At 41.0% G+C, this 18,244-nt stretch overlaps 1 protein-coding gene across 1 annotated transcript; it reads left to right on the top strand.

The window, feature by feature from the left end:
• Nucleotides 1-1,160: 1,160 nt before the first annotated feature.
• LOC134850175 (low-density lipoprotein receptor-related protein 4-like) lies at nucleotides 1,161-6,679 on the top strand. The gene has a single exon (XM_063866570.1). It carries the CDS (start codon nucleotides 1,503-1,505, stop codon nucleotides 6,534-6,536), a length of 5,034 nt encoding a protein of 1,677 aa, XP_063722640.1. The 5' UTR covers nucleotides 1,161-1,502; the 3' UTR covers nucleotides 6,537-6,679.
• The last annotated feature ends 11,565 nt before the right edge of the window (nucleotides 6,680-18,244 follow it).

Below are 18,244 nucleotides of genomic sequence, written 5' to 3'. Positions count from 1 at the left end.
CGTAAAGAGGGTACTCTTTCTTAAACTAAATTGTGAGGCATTTGATGGTCCGAGGCGTCAAAAATTAGCAACCAGACATCAAACAACCATTTCTGTTCCTACTTCTGTTATGACAAACGCATCCTTCGTTCGAGGTTAATCGAATGAAAACTGTCCACAGCGCTCCAATGGAAATCGACAAGGAATCGTTGTTGCCTTCGTTCGTTAAAGCCTCGAGATCTCTTAATCTTGAGAATCAAAAAAGTGACCAAAGGATGCATTTCGGCAAAATAAGGAATCATTATTTTTTACATGCCTCAAAAAACAATATAAAATCACCATCAATTACTTCTTTACCATTCAACATCTTCTCGAAACACAACAAAATGTTCCATAATTTTACCATCTGGAGCAGAACAAGACGTCGGAAAAAGATCAGGAAGAACTTTTTTAATATTAGCGCAATTTCGAATTTGGTAATCTCACTTACTTTATTAGCCTCGTTTCTATTAAATTTACCGCTAACAAGTGCTCTGAAAGCATCATCATTATCATCCGCTAATTTTTGGCAATCATCACAATCCTCATCAATGAGCAGACCTCCGGCTCCCAAAAACTGCAAGGGAGTGCTAGGGTGTCTGCCGAACCAATTCCAATGCCATAAATCATGCAAGTGCATCGATGCTAGTAAAGTTTGTGACAACAGCTTCTTGGACTGCGGTAATCGAGACATATCAGACGAGCTTGAATCTTCATGCGCCTACAGACCTAAGAATTTGCTGCCCTCGGCTGCTGCCAAGCACGATTGCCCTGAGGATTCTATGTACTGCGAGCAAGTCAGCAAAGGAAGCGGTAACTGCCTCCAATCTTTCTGGTGGTGCGACAACGAACAGAACTGTGTAGACAGTCAAGATGAACACCCGGATCTTTGCGGCTGCGGGTATGGGTACAATAAAAGCAAAGACAATGACAACATTTGCGTCAGAGACTCGAACTGTGCGCCTGGGCTTTTCACATGTTTCACTCCTGAAGACACTTTATTATGTTTTCACCCTTTGTTTGTGTGCGACGGTAAGCCCGACTGTCCTCTCGAAGAAGACGAGTTCCCGTCGTTCTGCGATGAGGGCTGCGACAGCTCCGAGAGTGATTGCGGTTCGGAGAAAACCGAATGCATTCACCATTTCAACATATGCGACGACACCAAAGACTGTTTCTCGGGCTTAGACGAGCCCGACTTTTGCCAGCAGACGAAATCAGCGAAGAAACCCGAAGGCATTTTCGAATGTGGAAAGAAGTCAAATCGAACTGCTATTTACTATATTGATGACAAACTGCTTTGTGACGGAGTCAAACAATGTCAGGACGGATCGGACGAATCAAACTGCGACATTTTCTCGAATGCTGAGTGTTTGCCAACGAGTTGTCATCACAATTGCCGAAAGAGCGGTCAACTAGGAGTTGAGTGTTACTGCGACAAAGGTTACACCTTAGCCGAAGATTCCTTTTCGTGCATTCCGCCAATTATGCAGCCTGATCCGAAAGGTGAAGGGGAAAAACTATACGCTATACTCGAAACTGGAGACATTCTCGAACTGAGCTTGGATTCATATGGAAATTCAATTCTGGACGGCAAAACTGTCATGCAGAGCAACTCAGCTAGAAATAGTCCAGTTACCATTTCGGCCAAAGATAATTTCGTGATAGTTTTCAACCACATGACGAATTTGATGGCGCTGGACGTTAGCCAGATGAACAGCAACAAGATTCCTGGGTATACTTTAGTTGAAAATTGGGTGGATTCATATTTGGTCACATCTCTCAATTATGACTCAGTACACGAGTTACTTTACTGGATCGAAGACGAAAAAAATCAACAGTTTTCTTCAAAATTGAAAGTAGCAAATCTTAAACTTCCAAGTACAAATCAGGAGTCGAGTAAAGCTATAGAGTATTCCAATTTCAACAGATCGACAATATTTCAGGGCAGGTATGACAATCATACGCCTGAAGATTGGCGGTGTTTTACATCACTCGTTTTGGATCCTTATAAAGGTCGTTTGTACCTCGCGAGTAAATTCCAGAATGGCTCCGGAGTTATCGAAGCATACAATCAAGACGGCTCCAAATTAGGATCAGGTGACGTTCTGTACTTTGGAACTGAGTCTCAGCCGGAGAACTTGAAAGTTGACATCAAAAGAGACTTTCTGTATTTTATGGATAAAAAAGGACTGGAGCTGAAGAGAATTCCGATCGGTAATGATCAAACTGGTTCCCGAAAGCCACGATCGGCAGACATTTTGAAACAGATGAACGATAGAGTTAATCAGAGAATTTTGACGTTTGAGGTATTAGCCAATCAAATCATATATTCGGACGAAGCACGAATAGCTTTTTATTCGTTTGGTCCGCTGAGTAATTTTAATGCAGACTCCAAATTTGACCCACAACATTATTCCTCAATGGGCGCTAAAATTATCCAAAAATTACCTAGTGGTTTTGCTCCAGTTCAAATGACAACTTCGAGTAATTTGCCGGCTATTGAAAATGAAGAATCAAATCGTAATCAATACGGGGAGTCTACGAATCCGTTTGGCTGTGACGACGACCCTATTTGTAAATTTGACATCGGAATCTGCCTGCCCCGAGGTCAAATAAGGTCAACTTGTATGTGTCCAGATCACACCTTGAAGGACTCCAGAAATAACGTATGCAAACGAATAATCGAGTCTTTTGTCGTCATAGCAACAAAACAAAACGAACAAATTGAAAAACGAGATCTAAACGGCGAGAATCGAGTTGTAATTGCGGATCAAGTCAGTGCCAAAGAACTTTACTTCGACGAAGATTTCTTGTATTGGATTGACGATCGATTCAGTTCACACAGTTCAAAGGGGGGCTCCAGTATTCAAAGGGTGCCCGTATTTGACATTAAGAATCAAAAGTCATCAAACTTCAGATTGCTACCTACAACAATCGTAGCCGACTTAGACAGACCGTTTTCATTAGGCGTTGACAGCACTCGGAATGTTATTTTTTGGTCAGATTTGGTGCGAAAAACTATTGAAGTTGCGTTTCTTTCTGAGCCAATACACAGCAATGTTTTATTATCGCGAGAAAAATCGCCTCGACATATAGCACTGGATCTACTAAGCGGATTGATATTCTGGAGCGAGGAAAATAGTCGATCGATTTGGCAAGCTAACATGGACGGGTCGGACGTAAAAGTAATTATAACTGCAGTTAACTGTTGGCCTGACGAAATCAAGTTTGAAGCAGTTTTATCGCAGATTTATTTCAGCTGCAGAAGAGCCGACGGCAAAAAATGGTTGTACGTTGGAAGCGCTGGCGAGACGCAAAATTTTGAAGTACCTTTGGGAAACTATATCAACGAGAACAAAAACTGGTGCTTCACAATTTTCGAGCAAAATGTTGTAATTGCCCATTCACACGTGAAAAGTTACACCAAACACAATGGAGAAGAATCTGACGCAGTTTCCTTCGCGCAGAATTTGAACGATGAAATTGAGCGAATTGCAGTCTACAAACAGGAAATGTTGCAGCAAGTATCAGACCCATGTGAGATAGCTAAGTGCTCTCAAAGATGTCTGAAGGTGTCGGTTTCGCCCTACTTTGGATGTACCTGTTTCTTTGGGTACAAGTTAAGCTCAGACGGTGTAAGTTGTCACGAGCGTCAGGATTCGGATATTCTTTTGATGTCTCACGACAGCGGGGTTAAACTCGTCTACCTCAAGGACCGGCCATTACTAGCTGGAGAGGTGAGTTTACCCGGACGCAAAAGTAGAATCGGCGAGTTTGATTTTGACCCCAGCCAGAAGCATTTGTACTATTTGGCGTCGGATTATCAAAAACCACCGGAACCCATAAGGAGAGTTCATTTACTCACGGGGAAGTTGAGTCAAGTTTACGCTGAAGGCGAAGATGTTACCTCATTCGCTCTCGATAAAATTGGCAGAAAGTTATACTACGCCGAACGATTCTGCAAATGCATCAAAGTTTCAGAACTCGATTTATTCGAGGGAGAGGAAAAACTGCGGACAAAAACAATTGTTTCATCGCAAGTTGGCGAAGATGCCGTGTTTGGTTTGATGATCGATCACAATGACGGATATTTATTCTGGACGCAAGAGTTCGGCAATTATCGAACGGTAGAACGAATCGATTTGAACGGCCGAGACGGATCCCGGAAACAAATTACGGCACAAATTAAATCGACCCAAGATTTAGAGTATCCAGCAATAGATGCTGAAAATAACGAGATCTACTACAGCTTCAAAGGGAAAATTGAGAGGGCATCTTTGCAGTACCCGAACGGCGTGCACAAGTTCGAGGATGTTTTGGACAAATCCGATGTTTTTGGGATTTCCTACCTCAAAGGAGTTCTGTACTTTGGATCTCGCCCTTCTCTGTCGCATACAAGTGTTCACACGTATCAGACATCAAGCAATGATAAATATCCCTCTTACAACTCGGGAACACGTAGCAATTCATTTTTGCTGAAAGAACTGATTTCCCATCAGCTTTTCAGCGTGAATCACTTACATGCGTACACATTTGACGAACCACGTGAACAGATTACCAACTTCTGCGACCGGATGTCTCTAAATGGTCATTGCGAATTCATGTGTCTTCAAACAACATATTCTGACGAAACCCCAAATAAGTTTTCATGCGAGTGCCCGGACGGCGTGAAGCAACTTCCGCCCGGAAACTTATGCGAAAAACAGCCTGGAGATTTTGTATTGCTACCTTCTGACCGAATTTTCTACCCTGGCTCACAAATCAAAGATTTAGACTTCACATTCCCAGAAATTGTGGAACCGTACAGCGTGGATTTTTTGTATCGACAGAAGAGAATCTTCATAGGAACTAAGAATAGCGGTGTGTTTTCCATGGATTTCAATGGCAATGATATCCAACAAGTCTTGCCTGTGATTGAAGATCTACAGCAAATTGCGATAGATTGGACAACAGAAAATTTATTCTGGCTCAGCAAACAAGGCTTAAGTGTTATTAGAATCGGTGGTGATATGTCAGATGCTAAAACACTTATGAAGGCGAGTGAAAATCGGCTGAAGAAACCAAGAGCTCTTGCAGTGCACCCCTTCCGGGACTTGGTATTTTTTTCAGACTACGGTCAGCCTCAAGCCCTGATTGGTAAAATAAACATGGACGGATCCGAGTACCAGACAATCGTGGCGAACTATATAACTTGGCCGAATTCTCTTGCCATCGACTTCAGATTTGATAGGCTTTATTGGATCGATTCAAGCAAACATAAAATTGAAAGCGTCTCTTTGGATGGAACTCAAAGACGAACGATTCTGGAGAGACATTCACCAGCTGTACGTTTGGAAGCGATGACATTTTTCAACGGAAGTTTCTTCTACACACGAAGTTTTTCGAAAGGAAACATGAACTTGCAAATGTTTAACCTAACCAAATGCGAGGCTTCCTACGAGCAGTATGGACAACCAACCACTAAATGTGAAGATTTGCACAAGGGATACTTCACGACTCAAAGCGAATACAAACCGAAGTCCGTTAAAGTGGTCTCGGAAATTGGGCAGCCAATGAAGCCTCCAAGAAGCATCGAGGGACGATTGAGTGGCTGTAATGTTTTAGCTAACCCTCGTGAATGTGATTATATTTGTCTAAGTAATCCTCAGCTAATAACATGCGCATGCCCCGACCGAAAAATGTACCCCAGCAACTGCATCGAAAAAACGATAATGCGACCTCAAATTCATTCAACATATGCGACCGAAACTCCAGCTCCTAAAACTTTAAATTCCGACAGTCACGATAGCAGTCCGTTTGCATTCGAGCTGAAGTTAGTCATGATAGTTCTGGTCATAATCGCGGTCGTAGTGATAATACTCATGATTGCGATTTTGCTTCTCATCAAGAAGCATATGATTGCAGCACCACCCTCCCCGCATCGGGCAATTTTCACCAACCACGATAACCAGCCGGCCGCCACAGTTATTCTACACACTCATCAGTATCCGCCATTAGGTCGCGGAGGTGCTTTGCCCCCCTTCGGAGCAGGGGCATTCAATCCACGTCCCCCTCTGGGAAGACAGTCGAGGAGCAATGTATACCAAGATCTTCCGGTTCGTACCAGCTTGCTACCATTTAATCAGGAGGTCAAATTTGCACCCGGTCGTTCTTTTCCACCGCTCGGAGCTCACCGGTTTTGCAAACCCAGCTTCATTCCCGGACATGTGCACTCAGAACACAATCCACCACCTTACAGTCCGAGGAGCGAGAGTTCGAGACAGGGATCCACCGGCGGCAGCAGCCAAGGTAGCAGCGGGAACTACCAACACTTATACTCTGTCCAGCCAAATATTCCAAACATGCAGCACCACTTAAACAGATTGGCAGCAGTCACTGGCCACCCGCCGCCCCTTGGCCCGTTCTTAGTAGGCGGTCCTGGAGGGAGTTACTCAAACGCGACAACTCCGATGACGTTCAGTGAAAATTCATCCGAAGATTCCCAGCAACACAGTAACGACGAAAGCAGCACAGCTTGAAGATCACAATTTTTAAGCTAAAATGCCAAAAAGAGAAGTAAATAAATTGAAAAGCCAACGATAAATAGTTTTATAATACCTTGATAACAATGAAAGTTAATATTTTTCCAATTTTAAATAATTATTTTTCATTTTTGTAAATTCATTTCATTCCCAATTTTTTATTTCAAGTTCAGCAAATTAGGAAACTCTAATGTAGGAGCTAAGAACTTATTTTACATGGAAGTAAAGAAACTCATGGCACACCTTTCAACACCTGAATTGAACAAAAATTTGAATATGATTGCAGAAACGAAAAGAAAGCAAAAAATGATACAGAAGTATCGTTTCCATTTAAGGTTTTTGAGTATGAAGCGTTCGAGAAGAAAAATACACTGCGATTTTAATGACCCGAATAAGAATCCTCTCGTTACTGATAAAACCAAAAATAGGGAAATCCGCCCGCTTAGCATGACCCATCCCCATGACTGATTTTTGAAGATGAAAACTTGAAATGATATTCGTCGAATGGACTTGTTCAGTTTGTGTGTTTGGTCTTAGCTACAAGCAAAAAATGGTCACTAGGTAATGGTCAAAAAAAGATAATTATCTGGTTAGTCTTAATACTGATGAATGTTTTGTTAAAGGAATAATTGCCAAGTAAGTTTCATTTGAGTGCGATGGTAAAACACTTTGAAGGGCTTGGATAACAATAACAGTTATTTGTATAAAAGAAACACGGATGGATAATCTCATCGCAAACGAAATTTCATTCAAACAGCGAAAAACTTTTAACAGCGAGCTACAAAATCTGAACAGCATTAGAAAAAAATTCGCGTCGAAGTTAGTTTTAAAAATGAGAGTTTCTCCCAATCTTCATAACTCTAAGCCTTGCAATAATTGTTCCGACCATTTCAAAAATCAGGTGCCACAATTAATCATCCGAAAAGGTCCAGTGATATATCATATTAAAGCCTTTTAAGTTGTGATTCGAACGGAAAACACCGGGACTCATTGTCGAGAATAACCGGTTTGAAGGCGTTGATTTTCGGTCGAATTTTGATCTTTTAAGGTGAGCGCGCAGGCTTACAAGAGCTTATTTATGCTTATTTATGCTTATTTTTAGGCCGTAAAAAAATAGTTTTACTCGAACAAAGTTAGTTTTTGAAGTTTTTAACGACGTTTTGGGAACAATAAACTTCTGCAAAAAATTGAAAACGTTTATTTTTTTTTTTCGTTTTTCTAGTCATTTTTTTTTAACAAAAATTGTTTTCCAATTGGCCTATTTTACTATGACCGTAGAATTATCTTAAAATCTAGTTACTTATTCCAACACAGAATCGAAGTTGAGCTTCGCATTACTTGCGATACAACAAAAAAGAGATTTAAACAGCATGATGCTTAAAGCGTAGCAAACGAGATTTCGGGTGAAAAAAAAATTAAAATTGAAAACGGAACAAAAACACAAAAATTTTGCAAACTGAAAATTTTTTTTATCATGATTAAAATCCTTTGGTTTTTCAAGGAAAACTCTGTCAAATTTATATTGAGCATTCGAAAAAATGGAGCCAGAGTTTGATTGATTTATAAAAAAAGCCGGAACTTTGTAAGAAATACAAAATTAGGTAGAAAAGCTTACAAAAAATTACAACCGACAACTAAGCTGAAATTTAACCAAAAAATACTGAATTTTTAGTGTGCAGGAGTGTTTTATGTGCAGTGAAAGCAAGACTCAATTCGTGAACAGAACCGACAAAATTTAGTCGACAACCATATAGCAGAAAACTTGGCATACAATGCTAACATAGCACAGCAAATTAGCGAATTAGCGAATTGAGACAGCAAATTAGCAAACTGAGACAAAAACGCTACGTTAAAAATGTTTTTCCTGAGGTGAGATAACGCAATAATATCGAAAAAAATGAAACTAGCAATATGTTCATAACTTTATCAATTTGTCTGGAATATAAATCTTTTTAAACAGAAATAAAACGCCAAATAAGACAACTGAACGATGCCAAGGAAGACAACTGCTTCGGAAAAAAACAACTGAAAATTACGCAGCGTTAACAAATCAACAATGCTAATTGCAAGAAAAACAACCTCATGCTTAAAAATTCCGTGCTAAATATTCGACAAAGCAGAACTTTTCGAAAACTTCTGAAAAAACTTATTTGTAAATTTTTTTTTAAAATTTTCAAAACAAAGCAAAAAAAATTCGCGAAAATTTTTTTAGCTCAATTACTTTCACTGATATATTTCAAAAACCTAGAGAAAGCTGGATCTTTAAAACTCAAAGAACGTCCTTGGAACGAGAACTAAATCGAAAAAAAGAAAGAGACTGACCATTGCTCGAAAAAGCAGAAAAATTCTAGCTTTAGAAAGAAACGGGTTCCGACTGATTCGAAGCACAAGTCTTTGTCGTCTCAAGCATCCGTATTACCTCTACGTCAGATGACCTGGAAAATTGAATGAATTTGAATTTGTTGTAATAATTAAACTAAGAAGCCGAAAATTGAGTTTGTGAAAAATTTCAATTTTTTTTACAAAAAAATTTGACAATTTTTCAAGTTTAAAACCACACGATTTCAGTGCCAAAAATCTACCAAAAATTTTCGAATCTGAGAAAAGATTTATAGGCAGCTCTTACCGTAAACAGAAGACCAATACAGTAACCACGCTATTAATTAACCATGCGTATCAACCAATGGGTAAAATTATACTGATTACGATTTGACTATTTTGTGAACATGGTTTTTTACGGGAAAAAAGTTAAGTTTCCAGTTGCAATACCCTTGCGTATCGCTACCGTTATCAAACTAAGAAGAAGAAACTACAACAATTTGAAAAAAAAATTCTTTGTTTTTTTCAGGAATTTGGTCGGAACATTCTGTGCCTCTTTCACAGTAATCTGCTATATTTGTTCATATAGAGTTTTGGACAAGGAGGAGCCGATCACGTCAAAAAAGGATGAGAAGCAACAAAAGGAAAGATAGTCATATTTAGAAAATAGGTTTGATTAAGCAAGCTTACTTCCAGTAGATCTGAGCTCAATGGAGTGCGACAGCACCGACTTCCAAAAAATTTCAGTCGAGCAACGAAACAAAAGTGTATCAAAGTAAAGATAAACTAAGCAGAAAAGTAAACTGGAAAAAATGGAACCGCATTTTAGGGAAATAATACAAGAATTATTGAACGAATGATATTCTACAGTCTCTTTTGATAAGAGGAAAAGTTGTCAGCAAAAACGATTTAGACTTCAGAAAAGAGTACGACTGAGTTCCTCCTTTGGAAAAACTTTGGATATCATATTTAAGAAATAACTCTTCCAAAATGACTCTTCACAACGTTTAACTGTTTTCTGTTACAGCCAAAACGCCCGGCCGGAGACCTTCAAATTCTAATTGTAAGAGTCCAGCAACTTCAAAATGACAGTTATTGAAGAGTTTTCAACTACGCAGCAGGTAAGGTAGATTGCATCGAGTCGGCGTCGTTCTCCCTAGACGTTCCAGAAAAAATTCCGTATCTGTTGAAAGATTTTCTTTGTTGGGTTTAACAGCAGAGTCAGACATGATCAAAAACTATGACACAATGATCAAATCATCAATATTTCGAGCTAATGGAGAAACGCCTAGACCAGCAGATAAAGCGCAGAGCTTTTGCCTCCGGTTATCGAAGTCGTGAAACAACATATTCCAGTCCAGGGCAGTTGTCGCGTCAATGAGGAACAGAATCGAACGCAATCAAAATATCGGATTCAATAGTCACGTTCTTTTTAAGAGCGCGATCATCAAAAGTCATTCAACAATCAACTCGAAGCAGTTACGCCAGAGCAAAAAATTCAGTGCTCATATTTTTGGGTGGAATTAATTATAGAATACATCATAAATATTATGCTACAACTCGACCTGATCAATTGTGAAAATGATATTAAACGTTTCAAAATTATAAATCAAAAATAAAATTTACGGCCATTCAGTTTCAAAAAACTCCCAGATCGGTGATCAAATAAAACTAGAAAGTTATCAAAGACACGTACGACTAAACCAAAAAAAAAACCAAAAAGGGAGCCACAGAAAGATTAACATATCATTTTCAACACCCATAAATGATACCTAGAAGAGGAATTAACGCCCCCCTAGCCTCTATAAAGAGAAAAGCCACGAAGTAAATAAGGTTTTAAATTGCAAGTAAATTTAGAAAAAAGCACAAAATTTACTGAAAATTCAGTATCGCTAAAAACAACTTCGAAAGACCTTCTAGAGATATTTCAACCTCACACCATAAGATCCTCTTTGTGCGCTCAATCTCTCTACTCTCTGTAAGTAGGAAACAGCATTGGTTGACAAAGTTTTATTCGTATTTTCGGCAATAAAAACCACTCATGTCGATATAATCAGTAAATAATCAGAATAATCCAGAAAACTCACAGCATCAAGTTCATAATTTCAACAGTATTCAGCTTCAATTATAATTTATTTCGGCCCAAGCTAGCCACAAGAACCGGTAATGTCATTGAGACAAATTGCTCTTTTTGGCGGTCCGCCGTAATCAAGGCTGAACCAAATTAGAACAAAAAAAACAGTTAAAAAGGTCAAGTGGGGCTATAGCCCCTCGAGTTTACATGTTTTAAGGTCTGCTCATGGGTTGATTCGCACCCGCGCCAACTGCCAAGTCTGTATATGGTACTTTTGGAATAGGCCGCTCGGCCAACTGTGCTTACTTCATTTGCATTTTGGCTCAATCATATTCATTTATACTCTCGCTTACATTTGCGTTGCAACATCCTCCCCCTGAAGAAGGAAGAACCGGAGCGAGCTTAACGGTCGGCCGAGTGACTTCACGGGTTGCGGTCTTAGCAAGGGCGGAACGGGCGCAACCGTCCTATCCGTAGTTTAGCTTGACGATTCGGGCGAGGGGGTAGTACCCACGCGGACTATCGGGCTCAATCACCCACCCGAGATCACCATAAGAGTGAAGTCAGATTGAGTGTGCCACTTGACATGCTTATTCAGTGAGGGAACATATTCGCGAAGCCAACGAGACCAAATAGCGTTAGTATACGACTGCGCTCGCACGTGACTTTTCTTGTGGTCGAAGTGCTCCCCAGGTAAAAGCGAAGGAAAGCTTGTGGCTTGTCCAAGCCAAAAATGGTTTGAGTTAACGCTTCTAGCTCACGTGAACCAGTAATAACGGGAGTGATTGGCCTCGAACTCATAGCCTGCTCAACTAAGCAGAGTGTTGTTCCTAAAACCTCTGCGGTGACTCGCTGGCTGCCTAGTATATCGTAAAGCCCGCGCTTCACGCTTCGGACGAGGCGCTCCAGGAGCCGCCATGATGGGGTGCGCCTGGGGGTTAAATTTCTTAGCAATACCTTTGTGTGTAAAAATGGTCGAAGCCATGCCAAGCCAGCTCTTGATGCAGGCAAGTAGTACCTTTTCCGCACCAACGAAGTTCGTGGCGTTATCCGACCAGATCTTGCTTAGTGTACCACGACGTGCAATGAACCGTTCAATGCCCATGTCACAAGAACTAGTGTCCAGAGTTGGTACAATCTCAAGGTGTACGGCCCTGGTGGTGAGGCAAGTGAAATGAAATCTTCTTTTTTCAGTGCTTCTGCGAACCGGAACGTAAAGCGGACCAAAATAATTCACACCCGTATGATTAAAGGGTGGTTGGTATATCCGAGACGTTCGGCAGGTAAATCGGACATAAAAGGCTGGATGGTACTTGCTTTGCGTTTACGGCATGTTACACATTGATTTTCGATAGACCGAAGTAGTCGATGCAACCCAAGTATTGCAAATTTCTTATTTAAAACGGAGCGCATGTAACCTAATTTTTGATAAAAATGCTTATGGTGGAGCATGCGGACCAACAAAAGAAGGAGCCGAGTAACATTGGGTGCTTAGTATAAAACTCGGTATTCACTAAGCGCACGATCCGTCCGGTGGAACGAATGATACCAGCGGGACCAATAAATGGCGAGTATGTGGCAATTTTACTTCTATTCTTAATAGCTTTGCCAGCGGTGAGTGTTTTCAACTCAACGGGCAAGGATTCCATCTGCGCAAGATGAATTAGTTTGTTTTCCGCAATATCAACTTCAGTGGGATCGCTGATCCGCAAGTCCTTACCGCGAAACTGCTTATGTGAAGACAGCATCCTCAACATAAAGGCGACAACTCCTTTATATCTCGTAAAGGAACTAAATTTTTCCCAATTAAACCCGTGTTCAGGAAATTTGGCGGATGTGACATCGGTGACGAAGGGAGATGATGTCTCCAAGCAATTATCGACATCAAAAGAAGACCCTTCAAACGAATTTTATTGATCACACGTTCGTCGGGTATAAACGGCCAATCAGTAGTCCGGAGAATGCTGGAACCAATAACCCAGCTGGTATCCTTTAGGGCTTCCAAAGAAATCCCCGCGTACCGGTATCAGCTGGATAATTGCCGCTCAGAACATGATGCCACTCATCAATGCTTGTCGATTGGAGGATTTCGCCGACACGGCTAGCGACGAAGACAGGTAATTTGTCACTGGAGTTTAGCCACTGCTAAACTGTAGTACTATCTGTCCACATGTAGACCTGATTCATATTAATGGTAAGCGCTTTCAGTATATCGTATTTCAGTCGAGTGGCGAGCAGATTAGCTGAATGATCAAAGATGAAGGATATTTGAGTTTTGTGCGAACTCGTGAGTCGCGCACGCAAAAACCCAACCGCACAAAAAACATCCTGCAAGCTATCACCGAACATGTGCAGCTCAATTTGATCCACAAATTCTGTGAAGTAACAGCGGGGAATAGTCAATTGCCCTAAGAGAGGAGACCGGAGTGCCACTCGAGAAATTTACTTCTTATGTCTTTCGACAATTCGTCGTCCCAACTTTAGGCACTGAATTTTCAAATATTTTTAAGCAAAAGACGGGCCCTAACTGTGTATGGAGCTACTAACCCAACAGGGTCAAACACAGAAGAAACGAAACTCAAGACGGTTCGTTGAATTATTGCCTTAGCGAGAGGACGATTCACGCCTCTGCTAACAACCAATCTGTGTTTCACATGGTCCTACTTAAAACATAGGACGTGTGATGATTGTTCGGAACCGTTACATGTTTCTTTGATGGGTGAAGACGAGGTTTCGCAAGGCTCGGGGTTCATTGCTTAATATTTATATCAGCATTACTGACAAATTTAGTCAAAATAAATCCTCCCAAATTGATTAACGAAACCAAATCACGGCTAATTTTAGTTGCATGGGTATCGTCCATTTAAGATTTTTCGTTTACGACTGATGCGGCCTCCGGGTTGCTGTTTTTTGCAACGCAAAATTGGCGCATGTAGGCAAATTCCGTGCGCCAAATATTTGGCGAGTGTACTGGGGAACTACCACGTCGGAATTGGTATCCTCCCGCCACAAAAAACGGAGCGAAATTTGATCGTGGGCGAGGACTCCTACCTGGAGTAACATACCCTCTATATCTGCGGAGAAGGCTTACTTGTGTTGACGGAATCGCAAAAGTACAAAATTTAAGTTTTGGAGTAGGTCCGGACCCACCAATAAGGACTTTTTTAAGGATGTGCCGTGAAAATTAAAAGCCCCATTGAGGACTCGGCACACCTTACCCGGCTTATTCAGATTTACGACGGTATGGTGCGGAAGATACCACTCGCAATCGGAACGCTTACGGGGATCATGCGGTTCGACAGTAACGACATAGCCTTTCCTAATGTCCTCTCTAAGTGTGTCTGCGTATCTTTCGCGTAGTTCAGGGTCCTTACTCAACCTTCTCTTCAATGTTTTAAGTTGGGCAAGTGACGAGTATTAATTGTTTGGTAGACTGACATTACTATCAATCCAAAGTATAGACACAAAAAATCTTTCGCCACTGTGAACGGTTTTAGAATTAAGGGTGGATAAAGCATGTTTATCCGCGGCGGAACGGGCATCGTCTTGTTTTAAAGCACCATAAGATCCCAACTCGTACCAGGATTTTATCTGGTCAGTCGAAGAGCAACCTTCAACAACACACTTGTATCACGAAGAAGTAGAACCAACGGACGGCGGCAACGGAACACTTATGACCCAACCTATCGGTAGGCGAACAGAACACGGTGAGTTATCATCATCTCCCAAGATGAACTCAATAGGTTTAACGGCCTGGTAGTAGTCTTGTCCTATAATAAATACAACGTCGTCATAAGTATATTAAGTGGGCTTAATAGGTGCTGATTGTGGATATTTATTCTGCAAATCAGTAATATTGATCAATTCGAAACCAATCCGAATATTGTCTTTAACATATGCACACAGAGGAATACGAAATAACTATTATTCGGCTCGGAAGAAGCTGTAAGCTTGACCCTCGGAGTCTCAACAACGGTAGTTGCATTGAAACCACTCATTGACAATTTAACGGGCTCCGCTACTAAGCCGAGACGGTTAACAAGTGACGAAGACACCCAAGAGTGTGTCGATGCACTATCACAAAAAACCAACGTCAGGAGACTGGTTACATCCGAGGACACACCAAGTGTTGCAATTAGCAACACCCCTTCAGACGACTCAATGTCATGTACATCACTAACAGCGTCGTGGGTGGAAGTGTTTGTATTCTCCTTGGACTTGTTTGCTCCAGCCTTATTTGAGTCATGAGTCATTCGAATTTTCCTTCCGAGGAAAAACATGTTCCCTCTATGGAATAAGACATTATGTGTGCTATCGCACTCTGGCTTCGGGCGTTTCTTAGCTCTAGAACATTGCCGGAAATTATGATTGCCAATGAGGCACGCGAAACAAATTTTTTTTCAGCCACTTATTTTGCTCGCAGAGTTGCATTCTTTTTCTTGAAAGCAGCACAGTTCCACAATGCATGACTACCCTTACACAAAACGCACGGCGGAAACTTAAATTTATCCTGTTTTACTAGTTACCTTGCTATTGGCTGCAAAAACGTTGAATATTTTTGTCTCAACCGTTTCCTCGTTTTTTGCCTTAGAGTTAAGTACACATAATCTCTCATGCCCCTCGGCTTTTTCTTTTAATCAGTTATTAAAATCTAAGAGTGTTAGGCGCTGTCAATTATACCCAACAGTATGCATTGACATAGATTCCTTGAGGTAGGCGGAAGCTTACTATCAGCTTGGCTTAAGAGGTTAACACTCTTTAGATAATCGTTGAAAGACAATGATTTGAAAACTGCTACGAGGCCAGATATGGCAGAGGAGAAACTAATGACCTTTTCCGAATTGTGCATCTTAGGTGGAGGAAAACTATTCAGCTTATCAAGACGCGCACCAACAACAGCGTGTGGTTGCCCAAACTTCCGTTACAAAGCGGCCAGTGCATCCTTGTACATAACGCCACTATAACTAAACTCCACAATTGCGGTTTTTTCTTTGCCTGTGACACGTGTTTTTAAGTATGTCAGTTTCGTATCATCTGTGTGAACAGCGGAATCAACGGCGGACTTAAACTGACCAAACTATTCGTGCCAGTTTAACGGGTTGCCGTCAAACTGGGCTAACTGTCATTCAGGAAGATGATCTTTGCGGCTATGCATTAATAATTCCGCCAATTCACGAGCGGAGAGAGGTCGATCCGATGAACAATTTTGGTTCGGATTAGCAGAAGACGGTTTGTAGCCTTTGATAACTGGCTGATAACCAGTATTACTATAATTGACGAAATGGGGAACATGTTGAGGAGTAACTGGTGGAGTATTAAAATACGCAGTCCCACCACTAGTATACGGGACGGCTGTGTTACACGTAGGGTCAACAGCTGTCACATTAGAAAAAACGTTTCCATCATTACAACACTGAACAGGCGTGACGATTGGAGTTGTAGCTGCCAATCGCCAAAAGTTTGCATCACTTGTGTAGCAATTATACATATTAGGTGACACAAAATGCGGTACAAAGTGAATTTTATGTTGCGTCTGAACTGGTGCCACATGGCAATGAGGTGCGGAAGGGAAAACCGGCGTTGGTTTATTCCAGAAGATGAGAAGCCACCACCAGCAAATGCAGGTGACAAAGAAACAAAACCAGTACCGGTTTGTGCCGGTAACATTGGGACAGGTAACGATTCCGGTTGCCCGTTGGCAAAACCACCATTAGTTATGTTTGATTTCATGGTCTGTAAAAGAACTGCAGGCGGTGGTGGTAAAACTAGTGCACTAGAATGCATACTGTTAACTGGAAATGAAACAGATGGAGCAGAAGCTTGCAATGGCAGAATGACTATGGATTTCGGCGTCACTCAGACTGGTGATAAATACATGAGCGAGGTTAGCGGAAGTCATCGTTTCTGACGAAATTGGTACAGGGGTGAAGACCAGCAAACCTAGCGCACTAGCACCATCAGGAGATTCCTGTGAACTAACAGAGTCTACCCAAGCATTAGTCCGATCGGTTGCAATTTTTGAAATAGGTTGACTTACTCCTGTCGAGTTACTTTCCGCTACCTTCTCGCTAACCTCAGATGAAATGTCCTCAAGTTCAAACGCTTTTATTTCCATTTCAATTAGTTGCTTCTTATGACGTTCAGTCAATTGCTTTAGTTCCAGCTGACTTCGTTCGAACTCAGGACGGTTCTCCTGCTCTTTAAGCCTTACAGATACTTGATACTGCCTTGGCAGCTCCACGTGGCGTCGTTTTACTAAAGCTAACTCATGACGCTTCTCACTTGATGACATAGTGTGAACAGTCGAGAAATGAGGTGTGGAAGCAGATTTATCAGACTTATGTGACTCACATTTTTGACTTTCCTTAGACTTATTAGAGACCTTAGATCTGTTTTCAGATACTCGTGCTTCTGAACCTTTTGTTTTACGCCAACAGCTTTTTCCAACGCAATTTTACAGTTGTAAACCTGTTTTTGTAAATCAAGTATCTTTGACGCGCTTCTGGGACGGAGCGGGAAGTTTTCCAAGCGCGTGATCCAAGGACTTCCAAGGACAATCCTATTCATTTATAGTCTCGCTCACATTTGCGTTGCAACACGCTTATTCGGAAGTAACAATGAACCGCTTCGTCGATCATTATCAGCTGGTTTGTCAAAATCGTAAACAAAATAGTACATGGGATAATGCAAGGATCTTGTTACAAGGATCTTGTCACTTCTTTCTTTGTAGGGGGGATATTCGTTGCAAGGTACCATGGGGGGATAGTTAACAAGATCCGTACCAACCCCCCAATATTTTCCCCGATGTTAGTTTCGACCAATCAAATCATCTCTATCAATTTAATAACTATCTCGTCACCATTTTTTTCGATTTTTTAAAAAAGTTAAAAGGCTTTCAATTTCATGAAAAATAAAAAAAATCAGGACCCTAATCACCAAGTTTTTCATTTCTGCCCATTTCCAACTGCGTAATAGTGTTTCATCAGTCAACCCTCCATATTTAAAAACTTGAACATCGTTAACGCTCTAACTACAACAATTTGAAATAGAACCTAGAAGACTTTAGAATCTTTAACGACAAAATGTGGTTCATTTTCTCATTGAAATTAAAAAGATTCAACATTTATATTCTGTGACTGTAGCACTTTCTAAGTTACCAAAGCACATCTTCAACGACAAGCTTTCTAGCATTTAGCAATCCACAAGAGATGAACCAGCCTCAAGGTCCATTTCACATCCATTTTAAACGTATAGAGAATACCATACTTTGAAGGACCACAAAACAGTCATCCATCCGAAGCACTCTGATAAA

The sequence above is a fragment of the Symsagittifera roscoffensis genome, chromosome 1 (genome assembly GCF_963678635.1).
Source record: "Symsagittifera roscoffensis chromosome 1, txSymRosc1.1, whole genome shotgun sequence".
Taxonomy (NCBI): Eukaryota; Metazoa; Xenacoelomorpha; order Acoela; family Convolutidae; genus Symsagittifera; species Symsagittifera roscoffensis.
Note: the sequence above shows the minus strand (reverse complement) of the source record. Positions and strands in the feature narration are given on the sequence as shown.

Bases quoted from the DNA above. Each gene is read 5' to 3' on its own strand.
- LOC134850175 (XM_063866570.1), top strand. From the start codon at position 1,503: ATGCAGCCTGATCCGAAAGGTGAAGGGGAAAAACTATACGCTATACTC.